Source organism: Danio rerio, chromosome 23 (genome assembly GCF_052040795.2).
Source record: "Danio rerio strain M-AB ecotype USA chromosome 23, GRCz13ab, whole genome shotgun sequence".
Classification (NCBI taxonomy): domain Eukaryota; kingdom Metazoa; phylum Chordata; class Actinopteri; order Cypriniformes; family Danionidae; genus Danio; species Danio rerio.
Genome location: NC_141043.1, coordinates 7,653,754 through 7,675,000, shown reverse-complemented (window position 1 = coordinate 7,675,000; position 21,247 = coordinate 7,653,754). Strand labels below are relative to the sequence as shown.

At 35.5% G+C, this 21,247-nt stretch overlaps 1 protein-coding gene across 1 annotated transcript in view; it reads right to left on the bottom strand.

Annotated features, from left to right (window-relative positions):
- The window catches only part of rbbp8nl (RBBP8 N-terminal like), a 34,302-nt gene extending 18,141 nt beyond the window's left edge, over positions 1-16,161 (bottom strand). Inside the window, exons 1-5 of the mRNA XM_087306524.1 lie at positions 16,019-16,161; positions 8,412-8,516; positions 1,383-1,425; positions 1,216-1,311; positions 505-617 (exon numbers count right to left, since the gene is read on the bottom strand). Coding sequence (XP_087162650.1) covers positions 505-617; positions 1,216-1,311; positions 1,383-1,425; positions 8,412-8,478 — 319 coding nt within the window. The 5' untranslated portion in view covers positions 8,479-8,516; positions 16,019-16,161. The remainder of the gene's footprint in view (positions 1-504; positions 618-1,215; positions 1,312-1,382; positions 1,426-8,411; positions 8,517-16,018) is intronic.
- Between the last annotated feature and the right edge of the window lie 5,086 nt (positions 16,162-21,247).

Here is a 21,247-nt window from a genome sequence, read left to right as displayed (position 1 = left end):
CAACTACAATCATAAGTTAGCCTATACATCATCCACAAATCAAACTTTCATTTAATTTATTCCATTCACTCCTTCTAGCTAAAATAAACCTCTCTATTACTTGAGAGGACTGTCATTTACAATTCATCTACTCAATTCGTTTGACAACTGAAGATTATTTAGCACGTGTGTATTTCAGAGCGCATCATGCTGTGTGTGTGAGGTCTGAGGAGAATTGAGCAGAGCACGTTAATATTCATTCCAAAAGTGGTCAAAACTGAGAATTTTTGTTATTAAGGTAAATTCTGTGGATACAGACAAGAAAAATACTTGCCCTTAAATGCACTCTATGACATCTTAAATTAATTTAACAATACTGATTTTATTGCTTTTCCCCCTTGGTGTGCAGAAGATAATTATTTCAAAATGTTTTAGTTTCCAAATGCAATGCATTATTCTGTTTTGGTTAAACAACACCCGGTCAATGCCACGATGACCGTGTTTCTTCTTCATGTAAAGACTGACCTAGTAGAGAGATGTGCTGTAGACTTTGGATCTGGGAGTTTTCAAAGTCCTGTTGTCTTTTTTTCGCCATTTCCTGGGTGACTGTGCACCTGTCACACAGTCCAGCCCGCAATCTGAGGATCAAAACACATCCGAATTAAGATTGGACACTCTTGGACGATTGGATTGCAAACACACATACAGTTCTCAGCATAATTGAATACACCCCATTTTGAAAATTAATATTTTCATCCATTTCTCAGTAAATATAGGCAACGTATTTTGGTGCATTTAAACAAAACGTATTTATTAAACAGATATTTTTATTAAAATATTATTTTAGTCAACAAAACATATTCAGAAATCGAAAGATAATACAATTAAATTTAAGCAAAATACTGCAAAAAAAAATTACAACCTACAAAATTTCAACTAAATTTTTAAAACATTTTTAGCATCTACCGATGTTTCCTCTTTTTAAAAATTGTATTTAATATTTTTCTATAACATATAAATTTGGGTGTACTAGTTTTTGCACCGTTATCGTAAGTTATTTTGTTACATAAGCTCCAAATTTTTATTTCAATACTGACTAATCTGATGTATATGCACAAATATAATTGCACAAATATAATATTGTATAGCTTCATATAAAAAAAAATACAATTAAAAAATAGATTTGTGAGGTGTGTACTTATATATGCTAAGCACTGTATATACACACACGCACACCTGTTCTCCAGCTGTTTGATGTTCTCAGTCAGAATCCGCTGCTGTTCTCTCAGCTGCTGATTCCTGCTGTGAAGTTCTTCTAAGCGCTTCGTGTCACTACAGCACAACAAAATATTATAATCGGACATCATGGGAATTTTACTTTAAATAATGGGATTTGCACTCACATGTTCTTTTTATTTGTCAGTTCCAGTACTTTCTCCTGCCAACCTGCCGAGAGAGAAAATTTGTATTTCACAAACTTTGAAACTGCATAAACAAACATGTAACACATTGAATTAAACATTAAATACTAAATACTTAAATACTTTTTTCTTGCAAAGCAAACTCCAATAATTACTTGTTTTTTTTTATGTATTTAGAGTGTCGGAAGGTAGTGTCCATCGTTATGATTTTACAAGTGATTATAAGTGATGCAAATTAAATATTTGCTGACAGTTTTAGGCGTATTTAAAGTGTTAAAAGTGAGTCACAGTGTAATGCCACGTTGTTTAATTCACCCCACCTTCACCTCACTTTTGGTGTTCAGAAAGAAAGACATCAGAGTCAAAGAGGTTTGGAATGATATGATGGTGAATAAATTGTCAATTTCAAACTAGCTACATTGCAGATTTATTAAGAGCTTGCAAGCATTTTTGATTCAGTGAGTACATAGTCAAAAATGTGGCAATTTATGAAGCTCACAGAGAAGTTGCTTTCAAACTAAACCAAACCAAGTTTTCTGCAAGTCAATTTAAGTAAGTGTCACTGACTTGAACATAGGCTATTTCTTTCTCATTAAGGGCTCTATTTTGACGGTCACTGCGCAGAGCGCAAAACGCAGGGCGCAAACGCTTTCAGGGGATGTCAGAACGCATTTTTGCTAATATAAGGACAGGAAAATCCACTTTGCGCCATGGCGCATGGTCTAAAAAGGTTGAGTTTATTTTCTTAATAAATTATATGTGTGTTTTGAGAATAAACCAATTAAGAGTCTCATCTCCCATTCCCTTTAAGAGCCATCTGCGTCGCGCCAAGAGCGCATTCGCTATTTACAGGACGCAAAGTAAGTCTAAGTGGAAAAAACTGAGCATTTCACTAGCAAACAGTTAACAGTATTTTAACAGAAAACTGTTAAACAGAGCATCTACTGCGTGAGAATGAGAGATATTGGATCACTTTCACTTTCGCTCTTGGATAGGGAAACCTTTACGCACAGACATCAATTAGTCTATAAATAAATAATTGCGTTTGTTAAGCACAAATATTCGTTTCAAAACTATTTCTAAATTCAGTTCTAATTTCCAGCAAACGAATAAATGAACAATAATAACGAAGTGTGTTCAAAAACCTGAGTTATATCCTAAAACACATGCTGTGCCCCATATGGTCTAAAACCTGACAGGTGGGCAAATCTAAGCTTGTTTTGAATAAAACAAATATAAATATGGATATAATAAATAATACTGCTAAGAATAATAACATTATACAAAAGCAAATTGTTATGAACGAACTGAAAAAGCCTCCCGAGATGAAGAAAACATAAAAGCAGTGGTTTTTCATATTTCTGTAGGCTAGAAAAGAATATGTTTTGTAATATTTTAATCCTTTATATTTATATCCTATATCTATTCTTATTATATCCTATATATATCCTTAATATTTACATTTTTTTAATATGTAAAGATATTTGCCTATTGCTCTCTTGTGCGTATTAAGCAGTGTGTAAGCGAGGCGCAACTCTGCGCCGGAGTTTAGACCGGGTTAGTTTTGGTCTAATGAAAAATCTATTACAGATTCTCAAAATAGCAACGCGCCAGCGGTCCGCCTCAGAACGCCTCCCTTTTTAGACCAGAACGCCTATAAGCGCACAAATGAGCGCTAATGCATTTGCTATTTAAACAGCGTAGCGCAACGCCTCAAAACGACTCTTGCGCCAAGCTTAAACTACCAAAAGACTACTGCGTCATGCCTTGCGCCACACTGCGCCGGGTGTATGATAGGGCCCTAAGTCTAAGTGGAAAAACTGAGCATTTCACTAGCAAACAGTTAACAGTTTTTTAACAGAAAACTGTTAAACAGAGCATCTACTGCGTGAGAATGAGAGATAATGGATCTACTTTCACTTTTGCTCTTGGATAGAGGAAACCTTTACGCACAGACATCAATTAGTCTATAAGTAATTAATTGCGTTTGTTAAGCGCAAATATTCGTTATAAAACTATTTCTAAATTCAGTTCTAATTTCCAGCAAACGGATTAATGAGCAATAATAACGAAGTGTGTTCAAAAACCTGAGTTATATCCTAAAACACATGCTGTGCCCCATATGGTCTAAAACCTGACAGGTGGGCAAATCTAAGCTTGTTTTTAATAAAACAAACATAAATATGGATATAATAAATAATACTGCTAAGAATAATAACATTATACAAAAGCAAATTGTTATGAACGAACTGAAAAAGCCTCCCGAGATGAAGAAAACATAAAAGCAGTGGTTTTTCATATTTATGTAGGCTAGAAAATAATATGTTTTGTAATATTTTAATCCTTTATATTTATATCCTATATCTATTCTTATTATATCCTATATATATCCTTAATATTTAAATTTTTTCATATGTAAAGATATTTGCCTATTGCTCTCTTGTGCGTATTAAGCAGTGCGTAAGCGAGGCGCAACTCTGCGCTGGAGTTTAGACCGGGTTTGTTTTGGTCTAATGAAAAATCTATTATAGTTTCTCAAAATAGGCGCCAGCAATGCGCCTCAGAATGCCTTCCTTTTTAGACCAGAACGCCTATGGGCGCACAAATGAGCGCTAATGCATTTGCTATTTAAACAGCACAGCGCAACGCCTCAAAACGACTCTTGCGCCAAGCTGAAACTACCAAACAAGTATTGCGCCGCGCTTTGTGCCACATTGCGCCGGGTGTATGATAGGGCCCTAAGTCTCCCAATAATGAACCACACTTTTACTTATCCATTAGTTAACGGGTTTTGAAGTTGAAGAGTTTGTGAAAATGGTACCATGATCTTCTCTATCTACAAACACACGGTTTTGTGAAAATGACAACTTTATGCGCATACTTCTTACTGTATGTGCTGTTCAGGCTATTGTCATGTGCATGACAGGCTATAGTCATGTGCGAGTACTTGACAACCAGAACAACAATGGTGGACTACCAGTCCCCACATTATGTGCACAGATGGGTAGAGTTTCTTTGCAAAGTGACATCTCCAACTACTTGCCCTTGCATGTATAATGCAAGAATTTAGTCATTTCTGCACAAACATTCTTCAATATTTTTGACAAGGCTTTCACATCTATACAAAAACAAAAAAATGAGTAAAATGTTCCAAATAAAGTGCAAAAGATGATGTAGATAATTAAGACTTTTCAGGCCAGGCGTAATTAAAATATGTGCCTCAGCCTACATTTTTGATGGAGTAACAAAAATCCTTTCTTATGTCTTTACGACAATTAATAAAGTTGAATGTTTAAGAGAGTCCTGCATTTGAGCCTCGGAACTTTTTTATGCCTAATGTGTGTGGTCTGGAAGCGCCTGTGATGCCTTGCATATAGAGATGTCCAGCCACGTACAATGGAGAACATTACGAGAAAAACTGCCAATGGCGAACTCAAAACTGTGAAAAGCGCTAGAGGAAAGGCAAACTTCTGGTCAACTTTGCAAATAGGGACAACTTTAAATGATGAGCCAACTGGTTATGCACAATGCACAACTTGTAAGAGTAAAAGCTGTTTGGCGGAGAAAATGACGGGCTTCGCGTCAGGCCAAAAATTTTGATAAGCTGTTGGACATTGGCAGGGCTATAGCCTGTGCATCTCGGGCCAGGGCCGGGCTAGGGTTTAGATTTAAGCCCGTGCAGGGGTCCAATGTTTAAGAGTCTAGATTACACGATGACCTTAGTATCATCCCACTTCAGAGTAAAAACGGAATAATACGTGTGCGATTGCTTTTTCTGTATGCCAAATGATTTGTTTTCTCAGCATCTACCCAGCCAGGTCAGAGGTCATAGAGACCTCTTTATTTTAATTCAATGTCTGACTCCTTTTCTTCTTCTTCTGACAGACTGACGGTCCTTTTGGTTTAAAACGGTATATTTCCCCTACACATTGCTCCTGGTACATTTCGTTGTATGTTCCAGATGACAAATCCACTCGATGTCACTAGAGCGGTAGCAAGGGTAAATTTTGTTTCAGATAGCCATCCTTCTTTTACATGTCCATGAGAAGGTAGAGCTTGTTGTACACATCAACTAGACCAGCGAAGCTAAACCTTTACTAAATTAAGTTTGTTCATAAACTAATTTCGAGAGGATCACATGATTATGATTGAACACGGCTGGTTATGCATTAGCATGCATGATCCACCAATCAGGCCATTCCTAACCCACTATAAAGAGCCAGGGTTTTTCACTACAGTCATCTTCGATTTGAAGAATACCCCCTTCCACCTCTACCTCTTCACCTTTCCCTCCATAGGGCGGCACGGTGGCCCAGTGGTTAGCACTGTTGCCTCACAGCAAGATTGCTACCGGTTCTAGTCCTTAACAGGCCGGCGGTCGTTTCTGTGCATAGTTTTGCATGTTCTTCCTGTGCTCGCATGGGTTTTCCCCGGGTCCTCCGGTTTCCTCCCACATTCCAAAAACATGCACAACAAGTGAATTGATCAATCTAAATTTTGCACTAAAGTCAATCTCTCAACCTGTAGCATATCTTTTCATAGCTTTCAAATCTTTAGTCATCAATTTTTATCAAGGGGGGAGTTGTCGAGATCTACCTGAGCTTAAGGCTCCCCTCTCGCCCTGCAAACGGGAGGGAGCCCAGGGCTCAAGGACCTTTCGAGCTCAGGGCTCTCTCTCGGGACAGCATGCCAAACTTGCTTATAATCAATCATCTGCTAAGTGTGAACTCTTGAAACCCAACCAATAGTGTTGTCAAAAGCAAATGTAAAAAAAAAAGTGGCACAGCATAGTTTTATCTTGACTTTAAGTGTCTTTTTTTTCTTTTGAGGAACATGCTTCACCAGACTCTATCCCAAATGTTCTGCATCACTAGTATATAAACTACAAAGTGAGCTACAAAGCAAACTGACCTTTTTTTTTTCTTCACAAAAATGTAATCATTCAACTAAAAAAATCCACATTCACAGGAGAACTACAAATGCACCATTTGCCTCAACACATCATGTCATCACAAAACCAGATGATCCGGAAAACAAATCTTATTGACACCTGACATCTGAAATGATTTTATCATTCTCAAATGAGTGTCTATACCAAAAGCCCAAAACATTATGACCACTCGTCCACATGCTGTTGCTCCAAAGAGCAACGAGCTTGGAGTCTTCAAGACCAATCAAGTTCTGTGAGGTGAATCTGGTTTATATTGATCTTTTTGATCAAGAACATGCCAGAAAATCTCAGTAGGGTTGAGATCTGGAGACTTTAAAGGACAGGGCAGCACCTTGAATTTTTAATTATGTATTTTTAAAAACTATTTCTGAAAAGTGTGTGTGGTGTGGAGTGTATTATCCTGCTGAAAGAGTCCACTTCCATCATGGGAAAAGTATTGTTATAAAGGGGTGTGACGGATCTGCAACAATTAGTCAAATCCCTGGGTAAAAATTGCAAATGTAAACAGCCGGATGATGTTTTCCAAAGTCCAGTTTCGACTACAGTCGGGTACAAAAAAATGTATGTGATAAAAATACCAATGTGGCACTGATACTCATAAAAATGATACGTATTGAACCAAATCAGAAATCATTACAATTGGAAGTAGATGACTGTAAACAAGCTTCTTTATGTCAAGAAATTAGTAGACTATGTATCTTGTAATGTTACTGTCATTTGCAGTATTTGTGATACTGTGCATGTGCAGATTAAGTTTATAACCGTGTATACGATGTATGAGCAGCTCACACATTGTTTTTCCACTACTTAGTTTGTCCACAAGATGTCGGCGCAAAATCAGGTTGATGTTTGTTTTACAACTGGGAAAGAAAAGGGGGGACAGAACCACAACATCACTAGAAATAATCTTAAATGTGAGGAGTTGACAATTGTGTGTGCGTGAATTGAACAATGGACATAAGCTGCTGTACATTTTTGACAGCTTCATCAATCACAACTGCTGTGAAAAAGTCAGGCACATTAAGTTATTGAGAAGCAGAATGTCAGGCTTATAACGATTCTGTTAACATTTTATGTTTATAGTAAATACTACATTTCATGTTTTTGCTCCCAACTCACTTTATAACTTCTGTAGTCGTGTGATTATAAGTCATGCAATTTCATGAAAGCAGCTCTCTCTATAATGCAGCGCTAAGGGGATTTCCTGGGTTTCTTCATGTTTGGAGTTTCTCTTTCTCAGAGGCGATTTACAACAGAACACAACCGTGCATGATTTGCAATGATGTGTATGACAATTGCAGGTATAATCAATCACATTTGTGATTTTATTTCATTTAATAATTCAGCCCTAGTTTCTTAAACTTTAATATTATGTAAATGGAACATTCTAAAACAATCTTCTTAGAATATATATATATATATATATATATATATATATATATATATATATATATATATATATATATATATATATATATATATATATATATATATATATATATATATATTACAGCTTATTAACAGCAGCTGTTATGGTTGCTAGGTGACAAAATCTTTCCACTGTAGGCTAGATTGTCTCATTTCAAAATGCTTGGTTTGGCTTGTGTGGAGTTTGAAGGACTCCCCCTTGAAGTCTGCATCCTTCAGAGGATGCAGCCTCTCAAATGAGACACAGCTTACGGAATTCAATGGGTGCCAGCAACCAGCATTTTTCAAAACATATTTTGCGTTCAAAAGGGAAAAGAAACTCAAATAGGTGAAAAAATAATGACAGAATTAAACTTTTTGGGTGAACTGTCCTTTTAAAGGGTTAAAATCACTCAGATCTTTTTATCCTGCCTATTTCCTGCATGTGACACAATGATTACAACAACGGCTTATTTGCTCACCATGTCATCTACCCAGGGCTTAATGTGTGACCTTGTTAATGATCAACAATATTCACTTCGCCTGTGACTGGTCGTAATTATTTGGCTCATCAATGCATAATAAACCATTTTACATGGTCTCAAATATAGATATGGATGCATGCATGCCTTTTGATTAATACAAATAAATACCTTCTAACTCATTGTCATGGACCTCTCGCAATTTCTGCAGGAGCTCGGGAAAGCTTTCCACAGCCATGCTGGTGTTCCTGCACACCTTCCACTTCGCTTGTCTTCCTGTAAATAAAGTCAGAATGTGAAAAAAATTGTAAATGCAAAAGAAAAACTGTTTTATTTTCTCAATCAAAGCATAATTAGGGTGTGACTGGTGCCAGCTTGTGTTTTGCTGTTGCCCTGGATTAACCTGCTAAAATATGAGCTTAAATTTCTACGGTCATATATACCAGGGCTATTAAAACCTGGTCCTGTCAAACTGGTTCTGCAAGGTGAGCACCGCAGGCCTAACTTTATTTGTGTATGCATGTACAAGTGTGTGTTAAAGAGAGAGGAAGAAATAAGGAGGGACAGCATTTCTACAACGTGTGTGTGTGTGTGTGTGTGTGTGTGTGTGTGTGTGTGTGTGTGTGTGTGTGTGTGTGTGTGTGTGTGTGTGTGTGTGTGTGTGTGTGTGCGCGCACTGATGCTGAAAAAACAAACAGGATCAGGAAGTGTGTTTATGACCCATCACGTTACACACTGATGGCTTATAAAATGGTTCCGATTAAAATATGTTGCATGAAAGTCTAAATATTCAGTAAATATATATATATATATATATATATATATATATATATATATATATATATATATATATATATATATATATATATATATATATATATATATATATATATATATATATATATTAAAAGTTCATAGAGCTGTGCTATACCTGACTCCAAGTTTTAGGAATGACAATAATAACTTGACTTCTAGTTGATCATTTGGTATCAGAAGTGGCTTATATGAAAGGCAAAGACCTTTATATTGTGCTTATTTTACCAAAATAAAATATGATCTTGATTGTTAATCATTTAATTAGGACAGTAAGGTCTGACATTAAAGGTCCTACAGAAAAGCCTTGTCACTAAACTGAAATAATGTACAGTGTAGAATGTAAAGTGATGATGCAGAAAAATAATTCATATTATAATAATTATATTTTTATTTATATAATAATTTAAATATAAATATAATATTAAATATATAAATATAATAATAAATATTTTAATTATATAATAATTAATTATGTATGACTCTTATGAGCTTAAAGGACTGCATCCATTCATCTCTGCAATGACTCAAATAACTTAATAATAAAGTCATGTGAAATGGCAAAGAAAGCGTTCCTGCAGGACTTCCAGAATTCATCAAGATTCTTTGAATTAATCTTCAATGCCTCCTTCTTCATTTTACTCCAGACATACTTAATAATGCTCATGTCTGGTGACTGGGCTGGCCAATCCTAGAGCATCTTAAGTTTCTTTGCTTTTAGGAACTTTGATGTGGAGGCTGAAGTATGAGAAGGAGCGCTATCCTGCTGAAGAATCTACCCTGTCCTGTGGTTTGTAATGTAATAGGCAGCACAAATGACTTGATACCTCAGGCTGTTGATGTTGCCATCCACTTTGCAGATCTCATGCACACCCCCATACTGAATGATACCCCAAACCATGATATTTCCTTCAGCAAACTTAACTGATTTCCTTGAGAATCTTGGGTACATGCAGGTTCTTTTTGGTCTTCTGTGATTTGTGATGATTGGGATGCAGAACAGATGATTCATTAGAAGATTTTACCTTCTGCCATTTTTCCAAATGATGAACTAGAAGTCAAGTTATTATTTGTTGCTCTTACAACTGGGATCAACGACAAGACTTTTGTCAGGCCGTGTATATAAACCAAATACAGATATACAGATTATAACCATTGTTGATTTAGAGTCACATAAACCAATGTTCAATTTACTTTAATGCACTGTGAATATATGTAAATATCTATACTTTAAACCTGTTTGTTCAATCAGATCACAGAAAGACAAAAACAGTGTTTTGATCTCTCTTTTTGGTCCACATTTCACACGTTTCCTGATTTTTTCGATGGGATAATGTATGTTTGGGTTTATTCTTATTCAACAAGTGGACGTAATTTATACATTAAAGCAAAATGAGAAAATTGTAAACAACATGAAGATCGTCTTTCAACAGCCACAAAGCTAAGCCAAACATTGTGGGTTTGTGTTAGAATCAGAGCTAGTAACAGCGCATTGTACTTTTTTCCTGCTTTAAAAGAAAATGTATGCATATTAGATGCATATACTGTAGGTGTGCTTCAATAATGCATCATGTAATATTTCAAAATGAGTTCAGAAGACAGAAATTAGGTGTTTTTGGGAGGTAGATTGAGTGCATTCAAGATCCTTCATTCATTCATTTTCTTGTTGGCTTAGTCCCTCTATTAATCCCGGGTCGCCACAGCAGAGTGAACTGCCAGAAGTTCCTGCAGAACTGCCTATAGTTTCTTAAAGAAACAATATACTTTTTTTTGTAAATAGACTAATTTTACAAGTCCCTCAGAGTTAAATAGTTGAGATTTATTCATTCTTTTTTAGCTTAGTCCTTTTATTAATCCGGGGTCGCCACAGCAAAATGAACCGCTAACTTATCCAGCATTATTTTTTCTGCAGCAAATGCCTTTCCAGCTGCAACCCATCACAGCCAAACACCCATACACACTCATTCACACACATACATTACGGCCAATTTAGTTTATTCAATTTACCTATAGCACCTGTCTTTGGACTGTGGAGGAAACCGGAACACCTGTAGGAAACCCACGTGAACACGGGAGAACATGCAAACTCCACATAGAAATGCCAACTGACCCAGCCGGGGCTCAAACCAGCTACCTTCCTGCTGTGAGGCGACAGCGCTACCCACTGCCCAGTTAAGTTTTATCATTTTGAAATATATTTAATTAATCTGCGGGTTTGTTTGGAGCGCTTTTAGCTTAGCTTAGCATAGATCATTGAATTGGATTAGACCGTTAGCATCACGCTCAAAAAATGACCCAAGTGTTTAGATAATTTATATATTTAAAGCTTGTCCCTTTTATATGTACATTATGTAATAGCACAGAAAATGAAAATTGTTCCTTTCTAGGCTAATGTGATTAGTAGTTCTACATTTTCATTCCAGTGTAATAATCAAGGAACTTTGCTGCCGTACCATGGCTGCAGTAGGTGCAATGATATTATCCAGAACATGAAAATCGGGTAGATTCTGTCAACATAACCAGTGACCATGTTGGAAGTTACCTAGCTGGAGACTACTTTCAGGCACTGCATAATATCATTGAACCTGCTGCAGCCATGGTACTGCAGCAAAGTTCCTTGATTGTTACGCCAGAATGAGAGTATAGTTCCTTGCCGTATCAGCCTAGAAAATACCAACTTTTCATTTTTTGCCCGTCTTAGTACACAATGCACCTACAAAAGGCTCAAGCCTTAAATAGAAAAATGGTAACACTTTATAATAACTAAACACTATAAATCATTTATTAAGCATTAGCAAATAGTGAACTCATCATCTGTTAAGCATTAACTCTACATTAATAAGCGTTAGTAAGCAGTTTATAACTGCAGCTACAAATGCTCCATTCTTGACTTATAAGCACCTATATAATGTGTTTAATGATTGTATTTTCATAGTTAGTTAATGATTTATTTCTCATTACTAAATTAAGTATCAAATTATTTGCAAACTGTTTGTATTTAAGAGTAGTTGAGGGTTTTTAGGATCATTCAGAATGAGTTAGTAACTGATTAATTAACTATTGAAATCAACATTTATATGTCTTATTATTCAGGCATATATTAATAATTGCTATATATTTTAATAAATGCTTTATTAACTCAACTTCATGCAGTTTTGTGACCTAATCTAAAGTGAGGACTATTCATGCTTTATAAATCCGTTATAAATGACAAATAAAGGCTCAGTTAAATTCTAAACAGGAAGAATGACATTATTCATTCCTATTCCTTTAAAGAGACAAAAATGAAACTGTACTTCAAATGAAAAATAAATCTTTGCAAGCTTATCTAAAATAAAATCACTGTAGAGTTAAACATTGCATCTTATTTTATTGTTTAATTATTATATTGGTGTTGTTTTATCCAGTTGGATGTCATATTTTGACACTCCTGTTATTCGGCAATGTTTAAACTTTACAGTAATTTTACTTTTTAGAAAAGATTGCACAGATTATCGTTCATTTGATTCTGAGCCTTTATTTGTCTTTTATAAGGCATTTATAAAACATGAATAGTCCTCACTTTTGATTAGGTCACAAAACTGCATGAAGTTGAGTTAATAAAGCATTTACTAACATATTAGTTAACTATTAGTATATGCCTGAATAATAAGACATATAAACGTTGATTTCAATAGTTAATTAATCAGTTACTAACTCATTCTGAATGGTCCTAAAAACCCTCAACTACTCTTAAATACAAACGGTTTGTTAATAATTCTACTTAATTTAGTAATGAAAAATAAATCATTAACAGAGTATGAAAATACAATTATTAAGCACATTATATAGGTGCTTATAAGTCAAGAATAGAGCCTTTGTAGCTGCAGTTATAAACTGCTTACTAACGCTTATTAATGTAGAGTTAATGCTTAACAGATAATGAGTTCACTATTTGCTAATGCTTAATAAATGATTTATAGTGTGTAGTTATTATAAAGTGTTACCGAAAAATTATTAAAATTCTTTGTTCATTTTTGAGTGAGATGCTAATGGTCTAATCTGATTCAATGACTTATGCTAAGCTAAGCTAAAAATGCTCCCTTCAGACCCAGAGATCAGCTGAAGGAATTTTAAAAAATGGTAAAACTCAACTGTTTAACTGTAGGATTGTTATAAAATGAGCCTATTTTTTAAAAAAGTGTAGTGTTTATTAAAACCTAATGGCACATAAACAAATTTTTTAAGAAGGCAGTGCTGCTTTTGATGTTAATTGACAGATTAAACTGTGCTGCAAAGTGCCATATAAACATCTGAATACGTTATAATTCTTCATAACAAGTTTTACACTACTCTGCAAGGCTTATGCCTGTGGAGATACACCACTGAGGGTTCATGCGAGGGTGCGGTTGTCATTACCCCCCCTCCCCTACGCAAATTTTTTTTTTTCATTTTGATCTGAGTGATTTTCGCCTGCTCTTTCACTCTCTCTGCATGTCAGGATATGTTAGCTAACAGTTTTGAACGTTACAGCAGAATGAGCAAGAGGGAACCTGTCTGTCAGAGCTGCAGACCTCACTTTTCACACACATTTACCCACACAAACACACACACACATACACAAATTGATATTTTAAACACTCTTAAAAGCTGACTTAGCAAAATATGATTGCTAAAGCTTTTAGAATATAACAGTGTTGGTTTACCATACAAAAAGGGGTCAGATCTGACCTTTGATTCTCAATGACCTTGATATTAGAGGTCAGAGGTCATGCATAGGGCCACTAAATAAGTGGCACAGTACATGTACTATATACCATATCTGATCATTAACAAACAAAATCCATCAGGACTGACAGGCGGAGTCTTTGAGCAGGCCTGAGGCAGAATAATAATATTAATATACATGAGAAAGTATGCTTCTGAGATGGATTGGTGGATCAGGTCTGATATTTCACAACCACTGCCTATGATTTTTGCAAGGTTTTTGTTTTTTGACATCGTGTTTTGCAATATTAATTTCACATCATACTGTTGCTGGTAGGAAGGGCAAAAGAGTAAAATATGAATGAGACACACACAATATAAGCATCAAGAGAGAAAGGCAGCTGCAATCAAATACTGTATATCAGAGAACATGACAGATTGTCAATGGAGATATTACACTGTAAACAGTCAACTTTATCAAATGAAATGAGTGTAATTAAAATTGACTGAAAGCTTTTTCTACAAATTTGAAATGAGTTTTGAACTCAGTGTTGAAGGTAATAAGTTAATTAAATACCTCACTACTTCAACTTAAATGGAGTAAGTACTCATATAGATTAGTTTTTTTTTTAACTCAAATGGTTTGTAGAAATCGGTTTCCTTAAACGGTTTGAGTTGCCTTCACTTTTTTGGTTTTACAGTACTCAGTTGATTTGAGTTCTCCTCATTTACTGGGTTTTACTGTGCTCAAATTGCTTCAAATACTCAAATGGAGTAAGTTTACAGTAGTCAGTAGGATTATTTTTTTTATTTTTATTTTTTTACTTAAATGGTTTGTTGCAATCAGTTAGCCTCAAATGGCTTTGAGTTACCTTCACTTTTTTACAGTGTATTAGTCCATAATCAATAATCTCTTTTAAAAGTTTTGTTTAAAAAACACTCTGATTTTGCTAGTTTTTTTGTGCAAGTTTATTGTTGTTTGTGTTTTACATGCTTAAGCCTTCTGGCTAATATTGATAAAAAAAAAATAAATATTTAGCATATTACCAAGGGCATGACAAACTGAAAACTGAGAGAGAATGAGACAGTGAGTGCGTGAGAGGGAGGAAGTTGCAAACAAATGGTAAAGTGTGAACATGACACACTGTCACTTTTAGTAGACACACATTCTTGTTAGTATTCATCTTAACATTACATTTTAAAATGTTCATGTTACACATGGTCTATCTACCTACTGTACTATAGTAATTACAATCAATTATGCATAATTACATGCAAATAACCCTAAACCTGACTTACAATCTAACCCTAATCGGCCCCTTTTCCCCTAACAATATAGTATTACATACTTAATTTAGCAATATGGTATACTGTAATAAGGACACCTGAACATATGTGTGCTTTCATATTAAGATATATGTTAAAAATAAGTTCATTTATGATAAAAACATCTTATTTTTGGAATATTTTATATGTTAGCTGACTACTATGCTAACAATAAAGGCTTACAAGATGTGAATGTATTTCCTGTGTAATTACGTCTTACTCTATAAAATGTACATACACTGTTAAAAAACCCTGGTTGGCTTATATTTTTAAGTGACATATAAGTCCATTGAACTTATATTATGTTAAACTGACTCAAAACAGCTTGCATAACTTATAAAATTAGGTTAGAACCTGCTAAACTTAGTTTAATAAGATGTAATGACCCAAAAATATGCTGTTATGACTAATTGATCACATCATCTTTTTACAGTGTACTTGCTTTAGTTTGAGGAATGGTGTAGATATTTAGGGTTAGGTTTGTAGCGTTTCAAGTTTGAAATAATCGTAACTACAAATATGAATTAAATGTAGGTACTGTAATTGCTATGAGACACCATGTAAATGCTTAATGTTTTATGTACTATTTAACAATGCTTATTAGTTATGGCCTCCAAATAAGTGTGAACAAATATTGTTAATTAATATGAAACTGATTAACATAAAAAAGCATTCTGCTAATACTAAATACAGATATAAATGAATAAAATAGAATGCAATACTAAAACTGAATCATTTCATATCACTTATTATTTAATAAAGAAGCAATAATAAGTCTCCCCACCCAACTGAAATAGCTTAAATAATGATTGATTGAGTTTCACATGGAAACTTATGGACTGGAAATGATTTTGACATGAAATAGTAAGTAAACATCCTGCACCAGCTTAATAAATAACATCAAAGCCCAAGATCAATGTGGTGTGCTGAGGTGAAATGAGGAGTTTGCTCACCCCGTGCCACCTTGTGGACGTCAATCACGTCACCTGCCAATCACACGCCGCGGTCGTCTCCTCGTCACACCGGTGTCCTGCAGAGCCCCCCGCTGAGTCCCATCAGATTCTACACTATGGAGAATGACAGCGAAATAAAGAGTAAAGGTAAAAAAAAAACTGTTGTTTTTTTTCATACGCCCTGCACTCCTCTCCTCCTCCTCCTCCTCTTCTCCAAGCTGCCCCTCCTTCGCCTCCCTACTGACGAGGAGAACAGGTTTGAGCAGTTCCTCGCCGCGGCACACAAACACCAGTTCTCTCCTGGATAAACCGGTCCTACTGAAATCCCACAAAACCTGCCCAGCCACAAAGAAAAAAAAAATCCTCAGAAGGATATAGAGAACCTTTACACACACAAAGCCGCTTTATTCTGCTTTGATTTGTTCAAGGAACCAAAGATGCATTTCTTTAAAAGCTTTACTGAAGAGACATGTGCACGTTTATTGCAGGCTTTTAAAATGCACTTAACCCTGTGAAGGAAATTTCATTTTAAAATATTACATCTTACAAAAATTATAATCAGACTGAATGATCTGACGCCAAGCTGCTATGCAAAACCAGCCTTTAAAAGCTCTTTGAATTACAGTCTTGAAGAAGCTCCAGATTTTTTATGTTCTTTGCAGATGATTAACCAGTGGTGGAAAGAGTACTAAAAACTCAGGTAAAAGTACCATTACTTGCCTAAAAATGTAGTGTAAGTAGAGTAAAATTATCTGTTTTAAATATTACTCAAAGTATGAGTATAAAGTAGCCCTTTCTAAAGTACTCAAGAGTAGTGAGTAGTGAGTATTAGGCTGTAAAAAGCTGATGCATTTACATCTAGGCCTAATTTGTGCATGTGTGTAAACGTAACATTCTGTAGTGCATGTAGTTATTGCCCAGCAGGCACACAACATCTTAAGACATTAATATTATGTTATATTTAGATTGTGATGTCAGGTGACCAAAATTCAATGTCTAGCCAGCGTCTAAGGATGACGTTATTTTATTGTTCAATAATGACGTCAAATGACATTGATATTTGGTTCATTTTAGGTTGTGTTAGAAAGTGACCAAAATCCAACGTCCAGCCAACATCTTAAACCAACATCATAATGACGTCAAATACTAACATCAATTTGTCAGGTATGGCAACCAAATCCAACATCTAATAGACGTCATAGTGGTAACGTCCACACAACGTCAAGCTGCAACATCATTAGACATTGATATTTGGTTGGTTTCAGATTGGATGTTGGATATTGACTTTGGCCTGACATTGAGTTCTGACTTTAACTTGATTTTCATTATCAAACAAAATGCAATGTCACCATGATGTTGGGGTACAACGTCAATTTGACGTCATGTTGATGTCTTGTGCCTGCTAGGTGTTTAAGGCCATTTCGGTCATCATACAGTAAACATCCATCATCTTCTCATCAGTGATATGCATCTAAACCAGGGGTGGCCAATCCTGTTCCTGGAGATCTACCTTCCTGCAGATTTCAGTTGCAACCCTTATCAAACACACCTGTCTGTAATTATCAAGTGGATTTCAGGTCCTAATTAATTGGTTCAGGTGGGTTTGGTCAGGGTAGGAGCTAGACTGTACAGGAAGGTAGATCTCCAGGAAGAGGATTGAGCACCCGTGATCTAAACAGTCTCTGGGTCAATGCATGTAAAGATTTTAGACATCTTCTTGGACACTTTTAATGCTTCCAAACAGTTTGCCGCAATTATAAATCACAGATGTCTTGAGGTAGTTCATTATGATGCGATTTACCTTCTATGTGTGATTTGATTGGACAGGTATCACATGACTGATTTTTCTAATCCCCATAGACTAGAATAAAGTAGTGACAGCAGGTTAAAGGAAAGTAGTGGAGTAAACGTACAGATACAGCACTAAATATGTACTCATAGGAGAGTAAAAGTACACATTTTTAAAACTACTTAGTAATTACAATTTCTAAGAAAAACTACTCACAGTAATTTGAGTATTTGTAATTAGTTACTTTACACCCCTGTGATTAACCAAGGTTTTGCTAAAGTATCTTATGTTAAACTAATAATATGTGGAGTAAAAAGCTAATACACCACACATGAATGGTCAATATTTAATCACAGATCTGAATCTACTGCAATACCCTTAGTTTAAACATGGAAATTGTACAAAATTTATGATGATAATTGATAAAAAAACAAGATAAAACAGGAAATCAATGGTTTTTCGGTGGAATGTTGAACCATTGTTTCTGCCCAAAACCGGTTTAACAACAGACAAACAACAATTGTGTTTTGATTACAAAATGTTATATAGCAAGTCAGCGTAAAAAGAAAATTCGCCCTATATTTTGTGTACATTTAAATTAAAATAAGTCCTCTGGTGATGTTTAGTGATTTAGTCTACTTAAATCTGACCTCTTCACATAAACCGTGAACTTCAGATTCATGTTTAGACCTGCCTCCAAGAACAGACGGACATTACTTACACCTTTTCTTCTCCTTTGGTTCACATTGCTACAGTGCTGGACCATCTTTTGTCAACAAGGAGCTGAGAACATTTGTCTGAGACACTGGTCCATATTGTCATTACAGCATTATGCAGATTTGTCAGCTGCATGACCATAATGCAAATCTTCTGTTCCAGTCTATCCCAAAAGTGCTCAAGTGACTAGATCATGCTGATCTGTTGAGGCCATTTGAGCTCACTGTTGTGCTAGTTCACCCAAAAATGAAAATAATGTTATTAATTGCTCACACTCACGTTGTTTCAATCTCCTGAGGCCTTCATTCATCCTCAGAACACAAATTAACATATTTTAGATATCTGAGAGCACCCTCAGACCCCATAGACAGCAACAGTCTCAAGACGAAAAAACCCCCCATCTCATCTGACTTCAGTGGTTCAACTGTAATCATAGAAAGAACCTGAAACCAAGAATCATGAGCACCAAATCATCAATCATCAAACATAATGACAAGCCACAGACGTTTTTTCTAAAAAGAATCTGTTATTTATTTATTTTTTAACATGAACAAAAATTCAGCACACAATTATAATTGTTTAACGGCTGAAATGTGGCTAGTATATGAAACAATCTAACTATTTAATATATTATTTAACTATAATTATAATGTATAATGCACTGCTGTTGTTTAACTCTAGTTTTGATGAGGTACAATGATGATGTTCTCATGTCAGACTCAGGGTGCTTTCACACTAGAACTTTTGGTCCACACACGGGTTCGTTTGACATCAAAGTATGGTACGTTTAGCTGGTGTAAATGTGTCTCCACCTTTGAACCGTACCCGAGTCCGCCTCAAAGAGGTGGTCTGGGGTACGGTTTGTGCGAGCTCTTGTACGGTTCACTTCTGATATGAATGCAATCATACCAAATAATGGAAGTGAATCCACCAACTGTACAACAAACATAAGTTTTTGAAATGTTCATTCTTGTGTGTGTGTGTGTATCCAACACAATCTCACGGCAATTCATAACTTTTTTATTTAGTGGCTAATTCATATGAATTCGTACAATCTAATTCATACAACATAGTACGATTTGCTCATCCCCTAATGACTGTTGGGTTTAGGGGTGGGGTTAGGAGCCACGACTCCTTTTTGAAATCGTACATTTTTGCAAAACTGAACTTGTACGAATTCGTACAAATTAGCCACTAAACTGGCAAAACATAAAATACTTACTTTTTCTCGTGAGATCAGGCTGGTGTATCTGTTGGAGAAAAGGAATTTATTTTTATTACTTTTGGGTTTTTATTTATTAGAAAAATGTTTAGACTAACAACAGATTAATCAATCTTTTCTATTGTATTACAACACATCTTGACCAAACACACTTCCTCGTTTTTACTGTGATTCATACTTTTAGAAAAACTGCTGACCAGAGGAAAAAACAGAATAAGAATAAATTTAGCGTTTGTTCCAGACTTCTGTCTGGACATGTCACAAGGAGCATGATCTTTGTAGAAGTTGTGAAATATATTAAAGATGCACGTAATTGTTCAGTTCTAGTATGCAGAGAAGGGTTGGAGAAAGAGGAAGTATGTCTGGGGGTTACAAGAGCCAAGGGACTGCAGAATGACTGATAAGTGACGTTACACCAAACTCCACCTGTTAATATCAGTTGTGTACATATGCTGGTGTCAGCAAATGTAAGTTAGTTGCGAACCTCTTGAATGTAATTCTTGTATTGCATTGGGGTAACGTAACCCAGAGCTCTGTCATCGAATTATTCATTTGTATCTAATAAATTACTAATATTTTTGGCATTGAAGAAAACAGTCTCCAGACCTTTTCTTATTGAACACGCATGGAATTGGCTTGATATTCCAACATATAACATGGTGACAAGCGGGACTGACCTAGTGCAAACAATGATAACGTCTGCTTGTCTCCACCAAAAATGACTTCAACACTTTTAATACTTTATTTATTTATTTATTTATTTATTTAATTTTATTTTATTTTTGCGACAGATACTGTATGTGTAAGTGGCTTTCTGTATTTTAGTTTTGGTGATAAAGATTCAGTAAAAGCAGAATGTCCGTGACATGTGTACGTCTCCATCACATTCTCTTGATTTGGTTTCACCTGTTTGCAATGATCTGGTCGTACCTCGCTTAAATGATCTAAGATGATTTGCCAGATCCTGGATCTACTAATCTTGACTACTGAACTTTGGCTAATTTGGTTCTTCAAACAAGTTCACGAATCAGATTAGAATGTCTGGATAAACTTATCTGAGATCGCTGCGTGTGTTGTGAAGGACAGATCTATCGATCCTTGAAATCATGATCGGCAATGCAACGATTGGCTGACAGCACAACAGCATAATGACATCATCTGATTAATATTCAATTATCCATGTAAGCAAAATTATATAAAATTCATAGTAAATGGTTTGTTAAATATGATACGCAGAGATGGCATGCTATCATAAACCTTTACAAGATGGCTTCACTGTGATCATAATGAAATGGAGATGTCAGCAACAATGCTCAGGTAGGCCATGCTATTTAAAGAGGCACAAACAATGGCAGAAAAAAACTGCCCCTTGCCATTATACCACCACCATCATCCTGATCCAGTGCCGACCCAGGGCCCCACGTTTCTTGGAGGAGCCCACAAACACTGCTCTTATATTATATTTACTGTGAACATAAGCAGGAGGACGAGCGTGATGTTA